This window comes from Corylus avellana, chromosome ca1 (genome assembly GCF_901000735.1).
Source record: "Corylus avellana chromosome ca1, CavTom2PMs-1.0".
Classification (NCBI taxonomy): domain Eukaryota; kingdom Viridiplantae; phylum Streptophyta; class Magnoliopsida; order Fagales; family Betulaceae; genus Corylus; species Corylus avellana.
In genome coordinates, this window is record NC_081541.1 from 36,737,077 (window position 1) to 36,755,204 (window position 18,128).

At 34.6% G+C, this 18,128-nt stretch overlaps 1 protein-coding gene across 1 annotated transcript; it reads right to left on the bottom strand.

The window, feature by feature from the left end:
• Positions 1-2,542: 2,542 nt before the first annotated feature.
• Positions 2,543-6,148, bottom strand: LOC132165673 (GDSL esterase/lipase At1g29670-like). Its single transcript, XM_059576335.1, has 5 exons — positions 5,860-6,148; positions 5,620-5,744; positions 3,705-3,953; positions 2,977-3,223; positions 2,543-2,891 (listed from the first exon to the last, which is right to left on the bottom strand). The coding sequence occupies exons 1-5, from the start codon at positions 6,113-6,115 to the stop codon at positions 2,677-2,679; spliced, it is 1,092 nt and encodes a 363-aa protein (XP_059432318.1). The 5' UTR covers positions 6,116-6,148; the 3' UTR covers positions 2,543-2,676.
• Between the last annotated feature and the right edge of the window lie 11,980 nt (positions 6,149-18,128).

Here is an 18,128-nt window from a genome sequence, read left to right on the forward strand (position 1 = left end):
ATTATCTAGGTTTACTTGGGCTTCTAGGACTTCCCTAAGCCTATAAATAGACTTCTTTGCATTCAAGAAAAGAGACACAATCCGAGAGAGCAAAATTCTTTTGTTTAGTTTTTCTTTAGGTTTAGGTTTAGGTTTAGATTTTATTTTTTATGTGGAGCTAAATTCCTAACTAAGGTTGGGGATGAAGCCTCACCGATGAAGAACAACATCACTTTTATGTAAGTTTTTATTATTCTGATTTTATTGGGTTTTATATTTCAATTGTTTTACTTCTAATCAATTGTGTGGAGTGATTCTTGGATATCTCTTGTGATTCAAGGATACATGTGATGATTTGAGATAATTTCATATGATTGATTGCTTAGCTTTTAATTCATAAAAATTGGATATCCCTTGTGATTTGTTCTACGGATACATCTGGTGTTTCAATTGAATTTGGATTCCTTTTGTGATTTGGTCAATGAATTGATACATGGGATGGTTTTGATTAATTCTTTGAAGCATAGTAAAACATATTTATGATTTAATTTGTGAGAACTTCGGATTAATATTGATGAACATAAAGTATGTTGTTATGATTTGGTGAGTGTGAATTTCCAAACCTTAGTACCTTTATCCTTAGATTTACTTATTTTATTTAGTTTATGTTTATCCTTTAATTTTCAAAACTCAAAAATCAAAAACCCTTTTGGAACTAGATTAGGATTTAATTAGTTTAGATATAAATTGCTCTTTTAAAAATACAATTCTCTGTGGGATCGACCTCGCACTTGCAATCCATAAAACTACAATTGATTCGTGCACTTGCGAGTTAAATAAATTTGCACAACAAAGAGCTTAAGGGTTTGGGCTACTCATAAGGGGTTTACGTTTTTGGGTTATAAAACTATGTTTTATGAAAATGTTTTGTCGCTTTGTAGTAAATTATTATCCTTTTAAAACTAGTATTTTATCGGGGTATTAGAGGAGGAGTGTTTCATGTCGCATGTTCTTTACTCGAGTGCGCTTGGGAACATCTTGTGTGTGAGAATTCGTCCAGATGTTTCACATGCAATTAGTGTTGTTAGTCTTGGTAAGGTACACTGTCTGGCAGTGAAATAGATACTTCCTTATCTATGTAGTGCTACAGATGTTGGTTCAGTCTTTGGTAGAGACAGTGGTATCAGGTCCGGTGTCATTGGGTTTGTTGATTCAGACTATGATGGTGATCTGGTTGTGACATGAGGAGATATCGTATTGAAGAAAATTGTCTTTAAGCAAAATCCAGTGGATATATTGACTAAGCCAGTTTCAGTTCTCAAGTTCAAGACTTGTTTGAACTTGATTGTTGTTTGAAGATTGTGATTGCCTGTGTAGGTGATGGAGAAGAAGTCATGAGGAGATTTGCATCTGTGGACTTGATGAAATTTAAGTTAAGGTGGAGATTGTTGTTTTTGACTTGAATTTTCAAGTCATCACTTTTGTAGTGTGGGCCCAACATAGTCCTTTTATTTCTTGGATTAGTTCTATGGTGTTTTTGTCTTATTAGTTTTCTACTCCAATTTGGAGTCAACCTTGCACCACCTATGAGTACTCCTTATACAAGCTGATTTTTGGAGTGCAAATTTGACCACTTCAAGGCTTAAAAAAGGAGCAACAATTCAACCTCTGTAAAATAAGCACAGCCAAATAGAAAGAGAGGTTGTGTGATCTCACTTGGTATTGTCACGGTGTTTGTGCCTTATGGCACTTAGAGAAAATAGTGTTTTTCTTGTATTATATTTTCTCTCTTTTGTGTAAGAGTGAGATTTAGGTGTATTGGAGGCTTCGGGCTTTGAGTGATTTTTTTTTCCTACTATCTTTTGCACTCCATCTTTTGTTAGTAAATTTTCTAAGGTTGTCTCCGCCAGTGGATGTAGGCTTGTTAAGCCGAACCACAAAAATTTTGGCGTCTTGTGTGATTGATTTATTTTCTATTATATTCTTTTCCACTTCTTTGGGATTATGAATTTAGTTCCGTACACAAGAATTTTTTTACAAGATTGATTTCATAAAAGGTGAGCTATTCTTGAAATTGAGTTTCAAGTTTATGCCTAAAGAGTATGAAATTGTGCAAAGTTTTCTTAAGAATTCTTTGGTTAGCAATAAATGATTTTTTATTCTGTTTAAATCATTTGATTGCTTGTGAGTTATTGTGATGATTGAAAAATCATACAAGGGTGGTACTATGTTTGAAAAACTAAAATACCACATAAAGGTTAATTATGTGTTTGGCACATAATAATTTTGTTTCTAGCTACTCTCTTGTTTTGAAAATAGTTATTGTTAGACTACTCATATTCATATTCAGTCATCCAAGAAAATATCTAATGGAGGAATCAATTCCTCAAGAATAAGAAATAACATTTTCATCAATTTTCAATTTCTCAAGAATAAGCAAAAGTACCCTGTGATCCTTCTTTCCATTGTGCACATATTTTATGTGCAAATCCAATGGTTGATTTGAGAAAAAAGATATAAGGAGTTGATTTGAAAAAAAAGATATAAGGAGAAGCACAAGAAATGTTAAAAGATAATTTATGTAAACTTTATTGCTTTATTAAGAGTACGTAGTAGATTCGAGGCACTTGGAACACAAATCCAAGCAATGTTTTATTATATTATAGACTTGACATGAAAATCCTCTCTTCCCATGTCCTACACTTGTGCGAGTTGGTTGACATCGAACGGATAAGCATCACTTGGCGACTGGGCTTTGTATGCTCTTTCCCCATACACCGCATATACGGCGTCAGTCGGATGGACTCCGTCCCAATATTTATAGTTGGTCCGATTACTGCATATCTTTCCAAATGGAACGCATATTAAACTTAGCAATGTTTCACAGCAGGAAACATTCGCAACCTTGGAAGCTGACACAAAATTCCATCTCAATCTCATTAGTACTAAATCTATAAAGAATATATATTGTGAGATTTGATCAGGCAATATAAATACCTATAGGTGGGCTGGACTCAATTCCAGAAGCATTTATGAAGATGAAAGTAGCATTGGTTAGATTGGTATTGAGTTGAGCCACCAGTGATTTAAGCCCAACGTTGAAAAGTTGGGTTGCATTGTTGATGTTGTCCACACATGCAGAGCCATTGCTTCCACTTCCACATGAACTCCGTTCAAGTGGAATATTACCTAACGCAGTCAGGCCTATAAGGGCAAATTTCCTTGCCCCAGACTTGTACAAAGTCTAGCATCAACATAGCCATTAATTAGGAGATCATATGGGAACCTTTAATTACTCTCTCAACTATAAACGGTTTTTCATTCTTAACTTCTACATTTAAAATTTTTCAATGTTAATATCTCATGTTTTGAATCTTTTAATTTCACCTATTTGTTTATTAAAATGCCCAAAATGTCCCTTCTTTTTCTTTCATTAAAAAAAAAGAAGTGAAAATTCAAAATAAAAATTCTGGTAACCCACACGCAGCCACACCATAGGTCTGGTGACCCCGTCCAACCGTGGGTCACCAGTATTTTGAATTTCTTATTTGTTTTTTGAATTTTCACTTTCGTAAACATTCTAACAAAAAATAACGGTAAGTTAAAAGGAACTAAAATATGGGATATTGACATTGCAAATTTTTAAAGTTTAAGATCATAATTGCATAACAACTTATACTCCGATTGTACTGTAAGCAAAGATAGTATGAAGAAAGCATGCTAACCAATAATTGCTGAGATAGTTGGTGATTGAGAACAGCAGCATATTGTTGTTGGGTGTATATGCTGCTAGTAGAGTAGTACTGCGGATTAAAGTAGTTACCAATGTAGTCGTTAGTACCTATTGCAACAGAGAATATGCACTTGCTTAGGTAATCTGCGGTTGTCATGTTTTGATTTCCCAACAGCTTGTTGATCTGCGACACCGTAATTTGGTGATTTTTCAACTGCATATCCATGCTTATTATATCACCCTGCAATGATGAGCCAAATTAATTATATTATTGACTTGGACAATGTTTCATGCTTTTCACTCGAAGACACGCCACCAATGCACATGCATGTGCAGTGGCGGAGCCAAAAAATCGTTTGTGTAGGGCAAACTAAAATATGATAAAAAAAAAGATAAAAAAAATAATAATAAAAGTAATCTATGCAAAGACGACCATTCAAAATAAATAAATAAATAAAAAGTTTGACAATCTGAATAATAAAATAAAATAAAAAAAAAATAAAAATAGATAGAGGGTTCAAAGGTGTGCAAAGTATGCTTTTGAGAGTTTGACAATCTGAATCAGATTTTTGTGTTACCGATTGATACCTTCCCCATTTACGATTTTTTGTGTTTATATATATATATATATGCTTCTTTGTCTAAATTTTTAATGTTTCTAGGTTTGTAGATTGAGATTCGTGTAAAGCCAACTGTAGGAATCGCATAATTATTTGTTTTCTTTTGTGTTTAGGAACTAAAATAATTTTAAAACCAAAAGGAAAATTTACAATTAGAAAACTATCTTATTATACAAATAATAGAAAAGCCTACATATCATTAAAAGAAAATAAAAAAGAGACTTGCAAGGCTACAACTCTGCAACTTCCAATTATCGATCGTATTTAAGACTTTGGTACCGTATCGGTCTACGTCTATTAGAGAAAACTAAAAAAATTATTTGCTTAATCTAAAAAGACTACAACTCTCCCCTCCAAGCCTGAATGCACATGCAACATGAAAGAGAAGTTAATACTTTCCAGTTTTTCTAATTGGCTACTGTTGTAATGAGAGATGTCCAAAGTCAGCTACCCGTTATGCTCTATCATAACCTATGCACGAAAAGAATGAAAACCCCGAAAGCGTGCTTGAGCCTCTCACAAAAAATTGAAAGTAAAAGAAAAACTGCAGGGGCATAAACCAATTAGTTAAAAACTTTCATTAGAATTTACACACAAAAAAAAAAAAAACAGTTTGGCCCCTACAGGCATACATATGGCTCCACCATTGTGCATGTGAGGCGCGTGCTTTAGGAGGCGCTTGGTATAAAGATTAATGGCTATTGCATTTGAAAAAGGAAAAGCCGATGCTAAGAATAGAAAAATGTGAAAATGAAATATTTATTCATATTCCTCAATTTGGTCTCGACACATACACTTTCATCAAAGTTAATCTAAGATTACTAAAATACCCACATTTAATAAAAAAAAAATAAAAAAATACACCCAACTGAGGCTCTGTTTGTTTAAGAAAGTTGAACTCTTGTGGCTAACAATATATTTCGGCGACTAGTATCAGCTTGTTGCTAATTCTGGCTAATCAAATAGTTAAGAATTTGTTGAGATGCTATAGCGCTCAACAAATTTGTTGACCACCTTAGCTCATAAATGCACAATTCATATTAATTAAAAAAAAAAAAAAAAAATCAATATGATTCTCTCTATTCATTGGAAATAGTGAAATTAGATAAATAAATTGAAATATAAAATGAAATTGAATAGCTATAATGTTGAGTCTGACATAAGTATTTTAAAAAAGTATGTAACTAAAATAGAAAAAAAAAAAAATGTTTTCGCTAAATATTTGCCGAGTTGAATGTGTATGCTATATATATTGCTAGCTTGATCACGGTAAACGCCAATAATTACCAAGATTTTTCCAGTTTCATTGCGAATTCCAGCTGAACCAGATGCATAATTGACACCTCTCAGTATTTCCTTGCCTCTAGCAGTAGCAAAGGGTGGGATGTATTCCTTGAATCCCAGATTTTGAGCTATAATGAGAAAGTGTTCAAAAGCATCAGACTTTGGGAAATCACAAGAAAGATTTAGCATTAGAGTGTTCAAAAAAATGATTTTTTGTAGTGTATGAAAGGGCAAAATGCAGACCAAGGACATCGATCATATTCCGACCATTGGAAAACCTTCCCGTTGGCCCCTTGGGGAAATCAACCCCATTGGGTAAATAATTGGCTTTTGCCAATGTCAAACGATTGTTATTGTTCCCATCATCCGACAAGGAGTCCCCGAATACGTAGAGACAAGGTACTTGTGGATTTCCAACTGCATTACATTGTTGTTGCAAGTTTGATAGCAGCAAGAAAATAAGAAGCATCCAAAACAATGACTTGAGTTGAGATGCCATTGACAGCCAAAACAAGTAAAGCTTAAAGGATCTGAAAGATTGACGGTGTAGTACAAAGATGAACATGAGAGAACTATTTATAGCCGCCACCAAAGTTTCTAGTGAGCTACTAAATAAAAATAAATTTTTGAATATAAAGAATTTGATAGATTGGCCCCCACCCAAAGTAAGTCTACACATCCTCCCCCTATCCTATGTGGCTATGACTTATAGATGTTTTTTTTTTTTTTTGGATAAATATAACTTATAGATTTACTCCCCCATTTAACCCTCAAAGGAATGATCAATTAGCTTAGCTTAAGGCTATGGTCACGAAGGCAATTAATATTTCCTTCCTCAATTATCAAATTCAATCTATTCTATTTTTCTTATTTTAATTTATTTAGCTGAATGGGGCATGTTAGACTAAGCCGATTAAGGTTTGTGGTGTGCAATTTGGACTAAATTGTACTTATTTTGTTCAATCTATCACTCAATCTGTAATATCTCTATGATGTTAATCTACCCACCAATTTACCATGGAGGTTGCGTATCAACCATTCCAATTTTGTATATTGTATTATTTGGAATTAACGACAAATTACAAGCCAATGTTGTTCATCTTGTTCGGTGTATTATTTGGGATTTTTTATTTATTTATTTATTTTTTTTTTATATATATTTGTTGATATGCTATGGGTACATTTGTCATTGCGATTTCATAGAAAAAAAAGTACAATTTTAAACCAAATCATAGAAAATTAATTGTTTGGGATTGTATTTTTAAAAAAATTGCGATTTGAAAACGTAGAAAATCTACATTATTCAAATCGCAGGTAGTGAGATGCATTTATGAAAACGCAGAATTTTAAAGGCTAAATTGCGATTTTAAATGCCAAACCGTGATTTTACCAAACGGTTAATTGCATTTTTAAAAATCATGTTTTAAAATCGCAAATCCAAATGGACCTTAAAATAAGTCTAACTTCGTTTCATCAAAAATCACAAACGAACAATTGTATCTTATTGATGGTTGTGGTGAAGTCTTTATGGTTCACAAGATGTGTTTTGGAATTGCTCATAAGAAGGTCCATGAATTCATTGTTTTCCAAATGGATTTTTTTGGGAGGAGGTGGGTGAAATTGAACAATATTGGCGAGCGAACTATTTATCTATCTCAAAATCGTTGCATTTCTTTTCCTTCGGCAAAAGAATTGGGATTAAACCAAATTCAATCTACTATACGAGGTGGAAAAATCGACCCGTTTATGTTTTTGACTTGGAAAATTAAACCATTTCAAGGTTTTACCTTGTCCTATTGTAAGTATTCAATACTAGATTGGATGATGATTTGGCTATGATAGGTTTAGAAAATTTGTTATGATTTAATTAATGGAATTAAACTTTAATTTGAATATAAAGAATTTGATAGATTGGCCCCCACTAAGCTAGAAAATTAAGATAGGAAAGATAGAACAGATAGACTTTGAAAATTAAGGTAGGAAACATTTATTCAGGAAAAATATGAAAAAGCCCTCTGAACTAACAACCATTTTTTAAATAGCCTCATGAAGTTTAAAGTGTGCTAAAGTGGTACATCAAACTACCACAGTGTCAAAAATGCCACTTTTTTTATTATATTCTTATAATACCATTATTTTCTTAAAAATTGAAATAAAAAACTAAAAAATTAATTTTTTAAAGAAAGATAATTAATTTTTTTTTAGTTTAATATATTTATATATTTTTTTTATTAAGAGTAACAAGTGTCACCATTTTATTGGTATTGACATGAAATACAATAGAATTCGTCAAATGTTTTAATAGAATTTGACTTTAGGGGATAATTTGTTTTTTTGCCATATCCCAAGGACCTTTGAGTTCACTTTCATACGACATTGAGCACTTTTTAATTTAGGCCAACTACAGTACTGACTAATTTTTTATCTATCCCAAATTTTTTTTTTTTTTGTCCACTCCTTGGGTTTGTTTAAGAAATAGTTAAGTTTAGTTTTTTATTTTATTAGTTTTCTATTTTAGTTTTTTAGAGAATATGAGTATTATAGGAATATACTAAAAAAAGTTGCCTTTTTGGCACACTTTCATAGTTTTTTTATTTTTTTTTTTGACATGTCCGCACAAGAGGGCGGAAGAGGGATTCGAACAAGTAACTTCCGTTTCATGAGGCGTGGTCCCTAGCTAATTGAGCTACCTATTGGGGACCACACTTTGGTAGTTTGATATATCACTTTAGCACACCTGAAACTCCGTGGGGCTTTTCTAAAAGCCGATGTCAGTTGAGAAGACTTTTTAAATTTTTTTCCTATTAATTACCTTAGTGAAGTTTGCCTTGGGATAAGGTAATTGACACTTTCTTGGTGGGTTTAATGGGGGGAGTAAATCTATAAATCAACCCCCCATCCCCTCCCATCCTCCCCAATCTTTTGTAGATGTGGTTCCCACAACATTTGATACATGGGGATTGGTTTTATGTGTTGAGGACCATAGCCACATAGGATAGGATGGATGACAAGAGCATTTATAAATATACTCCCCCATTAAACCCACAAAGAAATGATCAATTACCTTAGGGTCTATTTGGAATTGTGGTTTCAATAAGTGCAATTTTAAAAATTTCATTTTTGAAATCACTACTTTTTAAAATTACAAAAGCGTTTGGTAAAACATGTTAAAAAATATTTTTTTATCAAGTATTTATTATGCGAAATCGTGATTTTGATATAAATTTGCATATTGTCAAATAAGTACCCCTTAGCCTGCTTATACAAATTGCAATTTTTTTTTTTTTTTTTTCTATTTAAGGTTATGTGGTTTTTAAATCACAATCCCAAATGCCTTAAGTTTTGCGATATCTTTTAAAAACGCAGATTATTCTTGTGAAATCACAATCCCAAATGTACTCCTTAACCTAAGGCTAAGGTTACTAAGGTAATTAATATTTTCTACCTAAATTATCAAATTCAATCTATCATATCTTTCCAATCATAATTTTCTAGCTTAATGGGGGCGTCTTAGCCTAAGCTGGGGTGTGCAGATTGGACTAAAAGCTAATTATGTGTAGAGCATTGTGAGCTCATGTAGATTAGATCCCATGGTCTTAAGGGTACTGCGTTTTGAAAAATCAAATCATACGTTTCCATGGTTCTTTTTCTTCTTTTCTTCATGAACTAGAAACTAAGTGTGTTTGGCCATGTGATTTTGAAGATCAACAATGTGTTTTAATAGGTGAAGCCCAACACGTGAAATATTTAATTTAAATGAAGGTGGTTTGACAGAGTTAAGGTTCGATCTCATGATTTTTGGTTATGATACCATGTTAAACTAACAGTTATCCTAAAAGCTCAAGCTTATAGGAATAGATAAAGTTAATCACTTAATCATTACTTTAACACTCATCTTACGTGTGGATTCAAACTCTCTTTTATTAGGTGATGCCTAATATGTGAAATATTTAGTTTAAATGAGGGTCATTTGACGGAATCAAGGTTCGAACTTAGGAACTTTGGCTCTAATACCATGTTAAATTACCATTTATCCCAACAACTTCAGCTTATAGGAAGAGGTAAATTTAATCACTTAACCATTATTTTAACACATTTAACCAAAATAGAGATGTTAAAAAATGAAATAATATACGTTTTCAATCCGCAGATAAGGGCATGCGTTTTTAAAAATGCCAAATTTTAAAGGTCAAACAACTATTTTATCAAATACTGATTAGTTTTTCAAACATGCTGAAATTGCTAGCTTAGCATCTATTGACTAGGGTTATTTACTACTAGCTAGGTCAGCATCTAGTGTTGTGTTAAGGGCTTGAGTAAGATGCACAATGGAGTGTGGTACCAAAATTGAAGCCTTAGCATCTAGTGATCTTAAGTTACAAGTAGATTAGGGTGACCAGAAAAGTTCCTTTTTGAGTAAGATGGATGAAGGGGTATTGTGATTGTGGCTGACCATAGCTACTGCTATAAGATAAAGCTTTATTCAAAATTAAATTGGAGGAATTCTATTAATTGAGATCTGTGGACTTTGGATCCCAACGATAGTAAGATGTTAAGATAAGTATGGGTTTCTAGAAGTCTCATCACTAAATCTAAATTTGTCTCGTTAAATTGAATACCAGACAACTGGGATTTAAATATTCATTCTAGAATATTGTTTTGACATTAGACTTCGAAAAAGTGGCCATTTTTTTTAGAGTGGTAATATTTTGACCTTTACATCACAACATGATTCCAAACTTTCATAAGTTGAGCCTTATGCTGAGCTCTTTTTATTACATAAACAATTGATTGAACAACGTAATTTATTTTATATTTTTTATTGTAATTGTTTACTTTAACATGTAATATTGTTAGAATATAGGTATGTTAGCACCGTACTGAAATTATTATATTTGCCTTAATATCCTTATTTTTTTGGGTCAGAATAATATGAATCGTACCAGGACAAGGAGTGGTAAAGGTGCAGGTGCTTGCTTTGATCTTCCTGATTGTGTAGGTAGCAAATGCATGGTATATATATATATATATATATCCCGCCTCGATTTCATTATCTCCTAGATGGTTGTAATAATTTGTGGAAGGAGGAATATAGTCCTCTGCGTGTCCTCTTAAATGTAATGTAACTTTTAAAATCACAAATATATAAAAACATAATAATAATTATCTCAAATTCTATGATGACGTACTATGGTCATTTTTCTAGCATTTCCTACTATTTACTCCTAATTTCTCACTCACTGGGGTGTGAATGAAAATTACTTTTGAATGAAATTATAAATAAATGTAAATGTAGGATCCAATGGTGATTTTCATGGACACGCTAGGGAGTGAGAACTTGGGAGTAAACAGTTAAAGTTCGAATATTTATTAGTTATTACAAATAATTTAAGACTGAACATTTATTTGTAAAAAATTACTAAATTTTCTTTCCATCAATGATTAAAAAAAGAAAGAAAAAAAATTGATGATAGTACCAAAGCATTATTTTATTCATTTCGATTTATTCGATCGCCAGAACACTCTTTAGCCCTTCCTTTTCCTTTTTCACTTTATTTAAGTTCTTTTTGAAATTCATAAAATTCACAAGCTAAACAACTGGAAGTTGAGGCTAGCAACAACACGTGTTAGGATTCAGACAATATGGAATAACACAAAACATGTTGCACCTGCCCTTGCAAATGCTACCCAACACAACTAGGAAGATCATAGCAAACATCACCACCTCTACCACCGTCATGTCCTGATACCATTCCAATTATTTAGGATTGAAAAAAATAAGTTTATTAAGTCAAATATAATAGTTTTATTATGGTACTAACATACTTATATTATATTGTAACAATATTACATGTTAAATTAAGGAAACAAGTAGGTACAATCAAACATAAAATAAATTAATCAATTATTTATATATTCATACAATATATATCAAAATTACAGAACTCTTTAGCCCTAACCCTTCCATTTTAAAATCAATAGATCAAGAGTACAAAATAAATCTTCTATCTATATATATACACCATGACTTTCACCTTAAAGATGAAAAATAATAAAAAATAAAAAGAGAACAGTTTGTATATATATAATAGGGTGAAGTAAAAGAGCACGCGGCGTGCCAAGCACGCCAATGCAAATTTTTTTTTTGTTTTGCATTAAAATATTTAAAAAAAAAAAAAAAAAAAAATTCCTACACGACATGCTAAGCACGCCGTGTGCTCTGAATCACGACTCTATATAATAGGTTGCAATATATCTTAACTTGAATACACGCTTTCTCACAATATAGTTTAAAAATATATTAAGTATGATATTTGTATTTAGTAAAATGATAAAGGCATAACTTTTAGACACAACTTTGGCCCAACTTTTCTCTTATGTGGTCATTTTTTTGAAAAACAAAATAAAAGTTCTTAAGCAATAACATCCTATTTTGTCCTTTTTTTTATTTGATATTTTTTTTTTAAAAAAAAATGGTATTTTTCTTCATAATAATAACCATTTAAAAAAAAAAAAAAACAAATGACCATTTTTATGAAGAAAAATACCATTTTTTTATAAATAAAAAATACCAAATAAAAAAATGACCACATAGAATGTTATTGCTTCAGAATTTTATTTTTTTATTTATTTATTTATTTTTTTAATTTTGTTTTAAAAAAAAAAAGAGAAAAATTAGGTTAAAATTATGCCAAAAAATTGTTCATTTATCATGCCTCATTTAAGAGAATTAATAGGCTCATCATAAAGCTCGACTTATTAAAGTTCGGAATCATGTTGCGATGGTAATAAAAAATCTTAAGAGCAAGTGAAAGAAAACGACGTAAAAGTCAAAAGAGTACCACCCTGGCACCCTACACACAATGTATATATAACCAAAAGAAGAACCAAATAGCAAAAAGTCATTTTGCAAATCAAGCAAATTGGAAACTAAAAAATAAACTCAACTTTTGAGATTACGAAAAGAATCATGATTTTAAGCAATATATATAGGCTAAATGGGATTTGGCATAATTTAGCCTTTGATCTACTCTTGATTGAAGACATCGATTGTTGTGGGAGGCTGATGTTGCTCCTATTAGATTATATTTTATGAGATTTGATATTATAAGAATATATTTGTATTAATTGTAATTGATAAAATTAAATTAGAAACATTCAATACTTATTTGATTTTATCAATCATATCTTTTTGTATTCTTTCCACATCCATATATATATGGATCATTTGTATTGTAAAATCATTAATTGAATAAAACAAAATATAGCTCTTAGAGCTTTATCTGTGGATGTAGGTCATAGACCGAGCCACATAAAAATCTTGTATCTTATTTTATTATTTCGCAATTTAGCATTTTATTATAAATTTCTTCGTGGTATAATAGCCTTTCCGCTAACAATAAAATGGTCATGTGAATTTTTATTTTCTTCTATTTTGTTTTCTTGTGCTGTACGGTCAATATTTTTGCAGATCTCTTCACATAGATCTTGCACTTATATATGACTAGATTTAAAAATAAAAAAATAAAAAATAAAATAGGGATTTGTTGTCATCACTTCTACGTCACGCCGCCGGACAACACCAGCAAAACAGCAACCATTCCTCAGTGTCTTCTTCTTTGTGACACCGTCATTCCCTCCAGTTTCCGACGACGGCACTCCACCATCCATAACGCGCCACTCATCAGTGCCATTCGCAACCCATGCCCCGCCGTCCTAAATCTACCGGAATCACCAAACCTCATCACCGTCACTGTACCCACGCTGCTCTCTGTCGGCATCCAGCAAGCATCAACTTCCATTACCGCTCATAGCCCAGCCTCCACGCCTTCTCTAGCCTTTCACGAGCGCTTCCCAGCCGCCTTCGATGGATGTTGCCAGCTCTTTCACGGCAGATCTACCACCTAGCTCAACTAGATCTTCATCTAGCGTTCATCCGCGCCACGCCGGCGATAGTCTCCATCACGGCATCACAGCGCCGCTCAGCTGCTCCCATCGCAACCCAGCAGCCACCGCCTCTCCGACTCACTAAGTCCAGCGCCATCACACCGTCAAGCACCGACGCACCACCACAACGCCGCTACTCGCCAGAGCTCTGGGCTTCATCTCACGCCAGATTTTCAGGGGTTGTTTTGTGGAGAAGAAGAAGTATGTTTGGTAACGGGTTTGATTTACCCTTATTTGAGTATGCAGATATTTCTATTCTAGTTTAGGAATATTATATCCTGATTTAGTATTAGATTGTTAGAATATTATGAATCTTTGCTTAGTCCCTACTCTTGCCTTGGTTGCCAAGTTACTTGGTCCCTACTCTTGGCTTGGTTGCCAAGTTAATTTCCTTATAGAGATTGTTTTCTTGCAAGTTAATTTATTCTGTAATTATTGTAATTATTGTATTTCCTTTCTTTTAAGGCCTCATTCAACTATAAATAGGCCATTCCATTGTACAATTGAAATCACATCAGAAATACAAATTTCTTCTCCACAATTATCTTTCTGTTGTCTTTTTCTACATGGTATCAGAGCCACCGTTTTCTTGGTGCCTCTTTTAAGCCTCCGTTTTTCGTCCGTACAATTTTCTTGTTTTTCCGTTTGAGCGTTCTTTTTGGTGGTTCTTTCTATTTCAACAATACACCAAACGCTTGTTGCGGTTATTTTTTATTTTTATTTTTGTATGTGACGGAAGTTGTAGAGGTCTTGTTGTTCAAAATCGGAATATTTGTGCACCATAGCTGCTGTGCGCACGCCACACCAGATCGCTCCCTGAGGTTGCACCTGCACCTTCGCCACACCAGATTACTACCCACAGGTTTATTTATTTAATATTTTTTTTTTTTCGAGAAAAAAAAAATGTCTACCAATCTTGATAATATTGTCCGTCCCATTGACAATATTTTAGATGGTTCCAATTATATGTTGTGGGCTCAAAATATGGAAGTTTTTTTGAGAGGTAGGAGATTATGGCGTTATATTTGTGGAGAAACTATTGCACCCACACAAAAAGAAGGTGAGTCAGCCGACAAATTTGCCAGTCGATTTGAAGATTGGGATAGTGCAAATTATCGTATTATTTCTTGGTTTATCAATACTTCAGTTCCTTCCATCCATAGTTTACTCCCCAAGCTTGGGAATGCAAAGGCTGCTTGGGAGTTTTTAGCAAAACGATACAATTGTACTTATGATGCCTCACTTGAGTTTCAGATTGAAACTAAACTTTATCAGACACGTCAGGAGCCAGGTCAGTCTATTGCTGATTTTTATTCTCAAACTAATAGTCTTTGGGAGCAATTATCCGCTGCAGATCCTCAACTGAAGCATCCTGAAGATGTAGAAATATTTGCAAAGTATCGGGATCGTCGAAAGTTTATGCATTTTATGATGGCTCTTCGTGCGGATTTTGAACCCACTCGGGCTTCTCTCTTACACCGCAATCCTCTTCCCACATTGGAAGCTGCTGTAGCAGAACTTATTTCTGAAGAGACTCGACGGTCCACTATGCACTTGCAATCTCCAGATATGGCTGTCGCTGCTACACCTCAGAGTGTTCCTAAATTTCCTCCTAGACGATCCACACCACCGTCTTCCTCCATGAAGTTAATTTGCAACTATTGCAAACAACATGGTCACTCTATTGCTAATTGCTATAAGCTCCAAAACAGACGTCAGTCACGAGCTCCTTTCCAACAAACAGCCGCAGTTGTTTCATCTGGTTCCTCTGCACCTGCATCTTACAATGAGAACCAATCTCAATCCTCTGCTCTCACTGCATCTGACGTTGAGGCACTAATCCATCAGGTTCTGTCTCGTTCCTCTACTGCCTTGTCCGTCACATCAGGTAAAAATTCATGGTTCATCGACTCTGCTTGTTGTAATCATATGACCCATGACCCCACCTTATTTTCCCAAAAGTCTGCCCTTTCTCCCAACCCTGTCATTTATACTGCTGATGGTTCTAGGTTACCTGTTAGTCACAGTGGGTCTATTTCTTCACCTAATTTGTCTATTGATAACACATATCTTGTTCCCCAATTGTCATTAAATCTTATTTCAGTTGGCCAACTTTGTGAACTAGGTTTGGAGTTGACATTTTCTAACAGGGGTGTTGATGTGCAGGATCCACAGACGGGTCAACTAATTGGGACCGGCCGTAAGATTGGACGTCTTTTTGAGCTTTCCTTCTTGCAAACTCCTACTCACTTAGCTGCTGCTGTCAAAACACTCACTGCTTCTTCCAACTTATGGCATTCACGTTTGGGTCATGCCTCTCTACCACGTGTCCAACTTCTTGCATCTCAAGGTCATATAGGATCAATAGATGTAAAATCTTTTGATTGTGTTTCTTGTCATCTTGGCAAACAAACACATTTATCTTTTAATAAAAGTGAGTCTTCATCTTCTGCACCATTTGATTTAGTTCATTCTGATATTTGGGGCCCTGCCCCTGTTCCCACTGAGGGGGGATCTCGCTATTTTGTTATTTTTCTTGATGATTATTCTCGTTATATTTGGATATATTTATTACAGCATCGTTCTGAACTCACTCAAGTTTATCAAAATTTTCATCAAATGGTACAAACCCAATTTTCTCGTACCATCAAAATTTTTTGTTCAGATAATGCTATGGAATATAATGAGAAATCTTTTCAAAATTTTTTAAAACAAAATGGGACCCTCTCTCATCGTTCTTGTCCTTACACTTCTCAGCAAAATGGGAGTGCAGAACGCAAACATCGTCACATCTTAGACACTGTAAGAGCTCTTCTCATCTCTGCCTCACTTCCTGAACGCTTTTGGGGTGAGGCTGCTCTCACTGCTATTTACACGATTAATCGTGTGCCTTCTCCGACTATTCACAACCAAACTCCTTATGAGCGCTTGTATGGTAGCACACCTAACTATTCTTTGCTTCGTGTCTTTGGTTGTATCTGTTTTGTCACTCTTCCTCCACATGAGCGTACTAAACTTGAACCCCGCTCTCGGTTGGGTTGCTTCCTTGGTTATGGCATCACTCAAAAAGGTTATCGCTGCTATGACCCCATTGCCCAACGACTTAGGATCTCTCGCCATGTTGAGTTCTGGGAACATAAAATGTTCACCAGTCAAATGCCTTTTCCGCATTCTTCCTCCGCATATTCTCCTGTCTTCACTGACCCCTCTATTGTCTTATTTCCTGGATCATCTGCAGATAACTCAAGCTCATTGGACGGACCTTCTACGGCTGCTTCTAATTTGCCTGATTCGACTACGGATCCTCCTGCTACATCACACACTCCCGAGCCTTCTCTTGAACTTCGTCGTTCCGATAGGGTAAGAGCACCACCTGCCCATCTCCATGATTATCATTGTTTTTCTGTTCTTGCTACTCTTCACGAACCTCACTCTTATCGTGAGGCTAGTGCTGACCCTCTTTGGCAGAAAGCTATGTCTGATGAACTAGATGCCCTTTCTAAAACCCATACATGGGACTTGGTGGATTTGCCTCCTGGGAAGTTTGCAGTGGGATGTAAGTGGGTTTATAAAATTAAAACTCGTGCAGATGGATCTGTGGAACGCTATAAGTTTTGTCTTGTTGCGAAAGGATTTGCTCAGGAGTATGGTATTGACTATGAGGAGACTTTTGCTCCTGTTGCTAGACTGACCTCTGTTAGATCCTTACTTGCAGTTGCTGCTGTTCGGCATTGGCAGTTATTTCAGATGGATGTTAAAAATGCATTCCTCAATGGTGATCTTACAGAAGAAGTCTATATGCACCCTCCACCTGGCTATCACCATCCGCCACACAAAGTTTGCAGACTCCGTCGAGCACTTTACGGTCTCAAGCAGGCTCCTCGTGCTTGGTTTGCCAAGTTCAGTTCTGTGGTTGCTCAACAAGGCTTTGTTTCTAGTTCTTATGACTCAGCTCTCTTTCTTCGGACTACGAATAATGGTACTATCCTTATCCTTCTTTATGTAGATGATATGATTATTACTGGTGATGACATTTCAGGCATTCGTGCTCTTCAATCCTTCCTTAACCAAAATTTTAAAATGAAGGACTTGGGAACACTCAGCTACTTCCTTGCTCTTGAGGTTACCTCGAGTAATGATGGTTATTATCTCTCTCAAGCCAAATATGCATCTGATCTACTTTCCCGAGCAAGTCTGACAGACAGTAAAACAGCGAGCAACCCCCTTGAGACCAATGTCAAACTTCTAGCCATGGATGGTGAGCCTTTATCCGATGCTACTCTCTACAGGCAACTAGTAGGTAGTCTTATTTATCTTACTGTTATACGGCCTGATATTGCCTATGCTGTTCATTTGGTGAGTCAATTTATGAGTGCACCTCGTTCTACTCATTATGCTGCTGTTCTTCACATTTTGCGCTATGTCAAGGGCACTATGTTTCATAGTATTCATTTCTCTTCTCATTCATCTCTTGAGCTTCGAGCATACTCTGATGCTGATTAGGCTGGTGATCCTACTGATCGTCACTCTACCACTGGATATTGTTTCCTACTTGGAACTTCTCT

Excerpts from the sequence above, each read along its gene's own strand:
- LOC132165673 (XM_059576335.1), bottom strand. The coding sequence starts at position 6,115 with ATGGCATCTCAACTCAAGTCATTGTTTTGGATGCTTCTTATTTTCTTG. Across the intron at positions 5,745-5,859 it reads GAATATGATCGATGTCCTTG|CTCAAAATCTGGGATTCAAG; the intron begins GTCTGCATTTTG and ends TTCTCATTATAG. Across the intron at positions 2,892-2,976 it reads TGAGTCCAGCCCACCTATAG|CTTCCAAGGTTGCGAATGTT; the intron begins GTATTTATATTG and ends ATTTTGTGTCAG.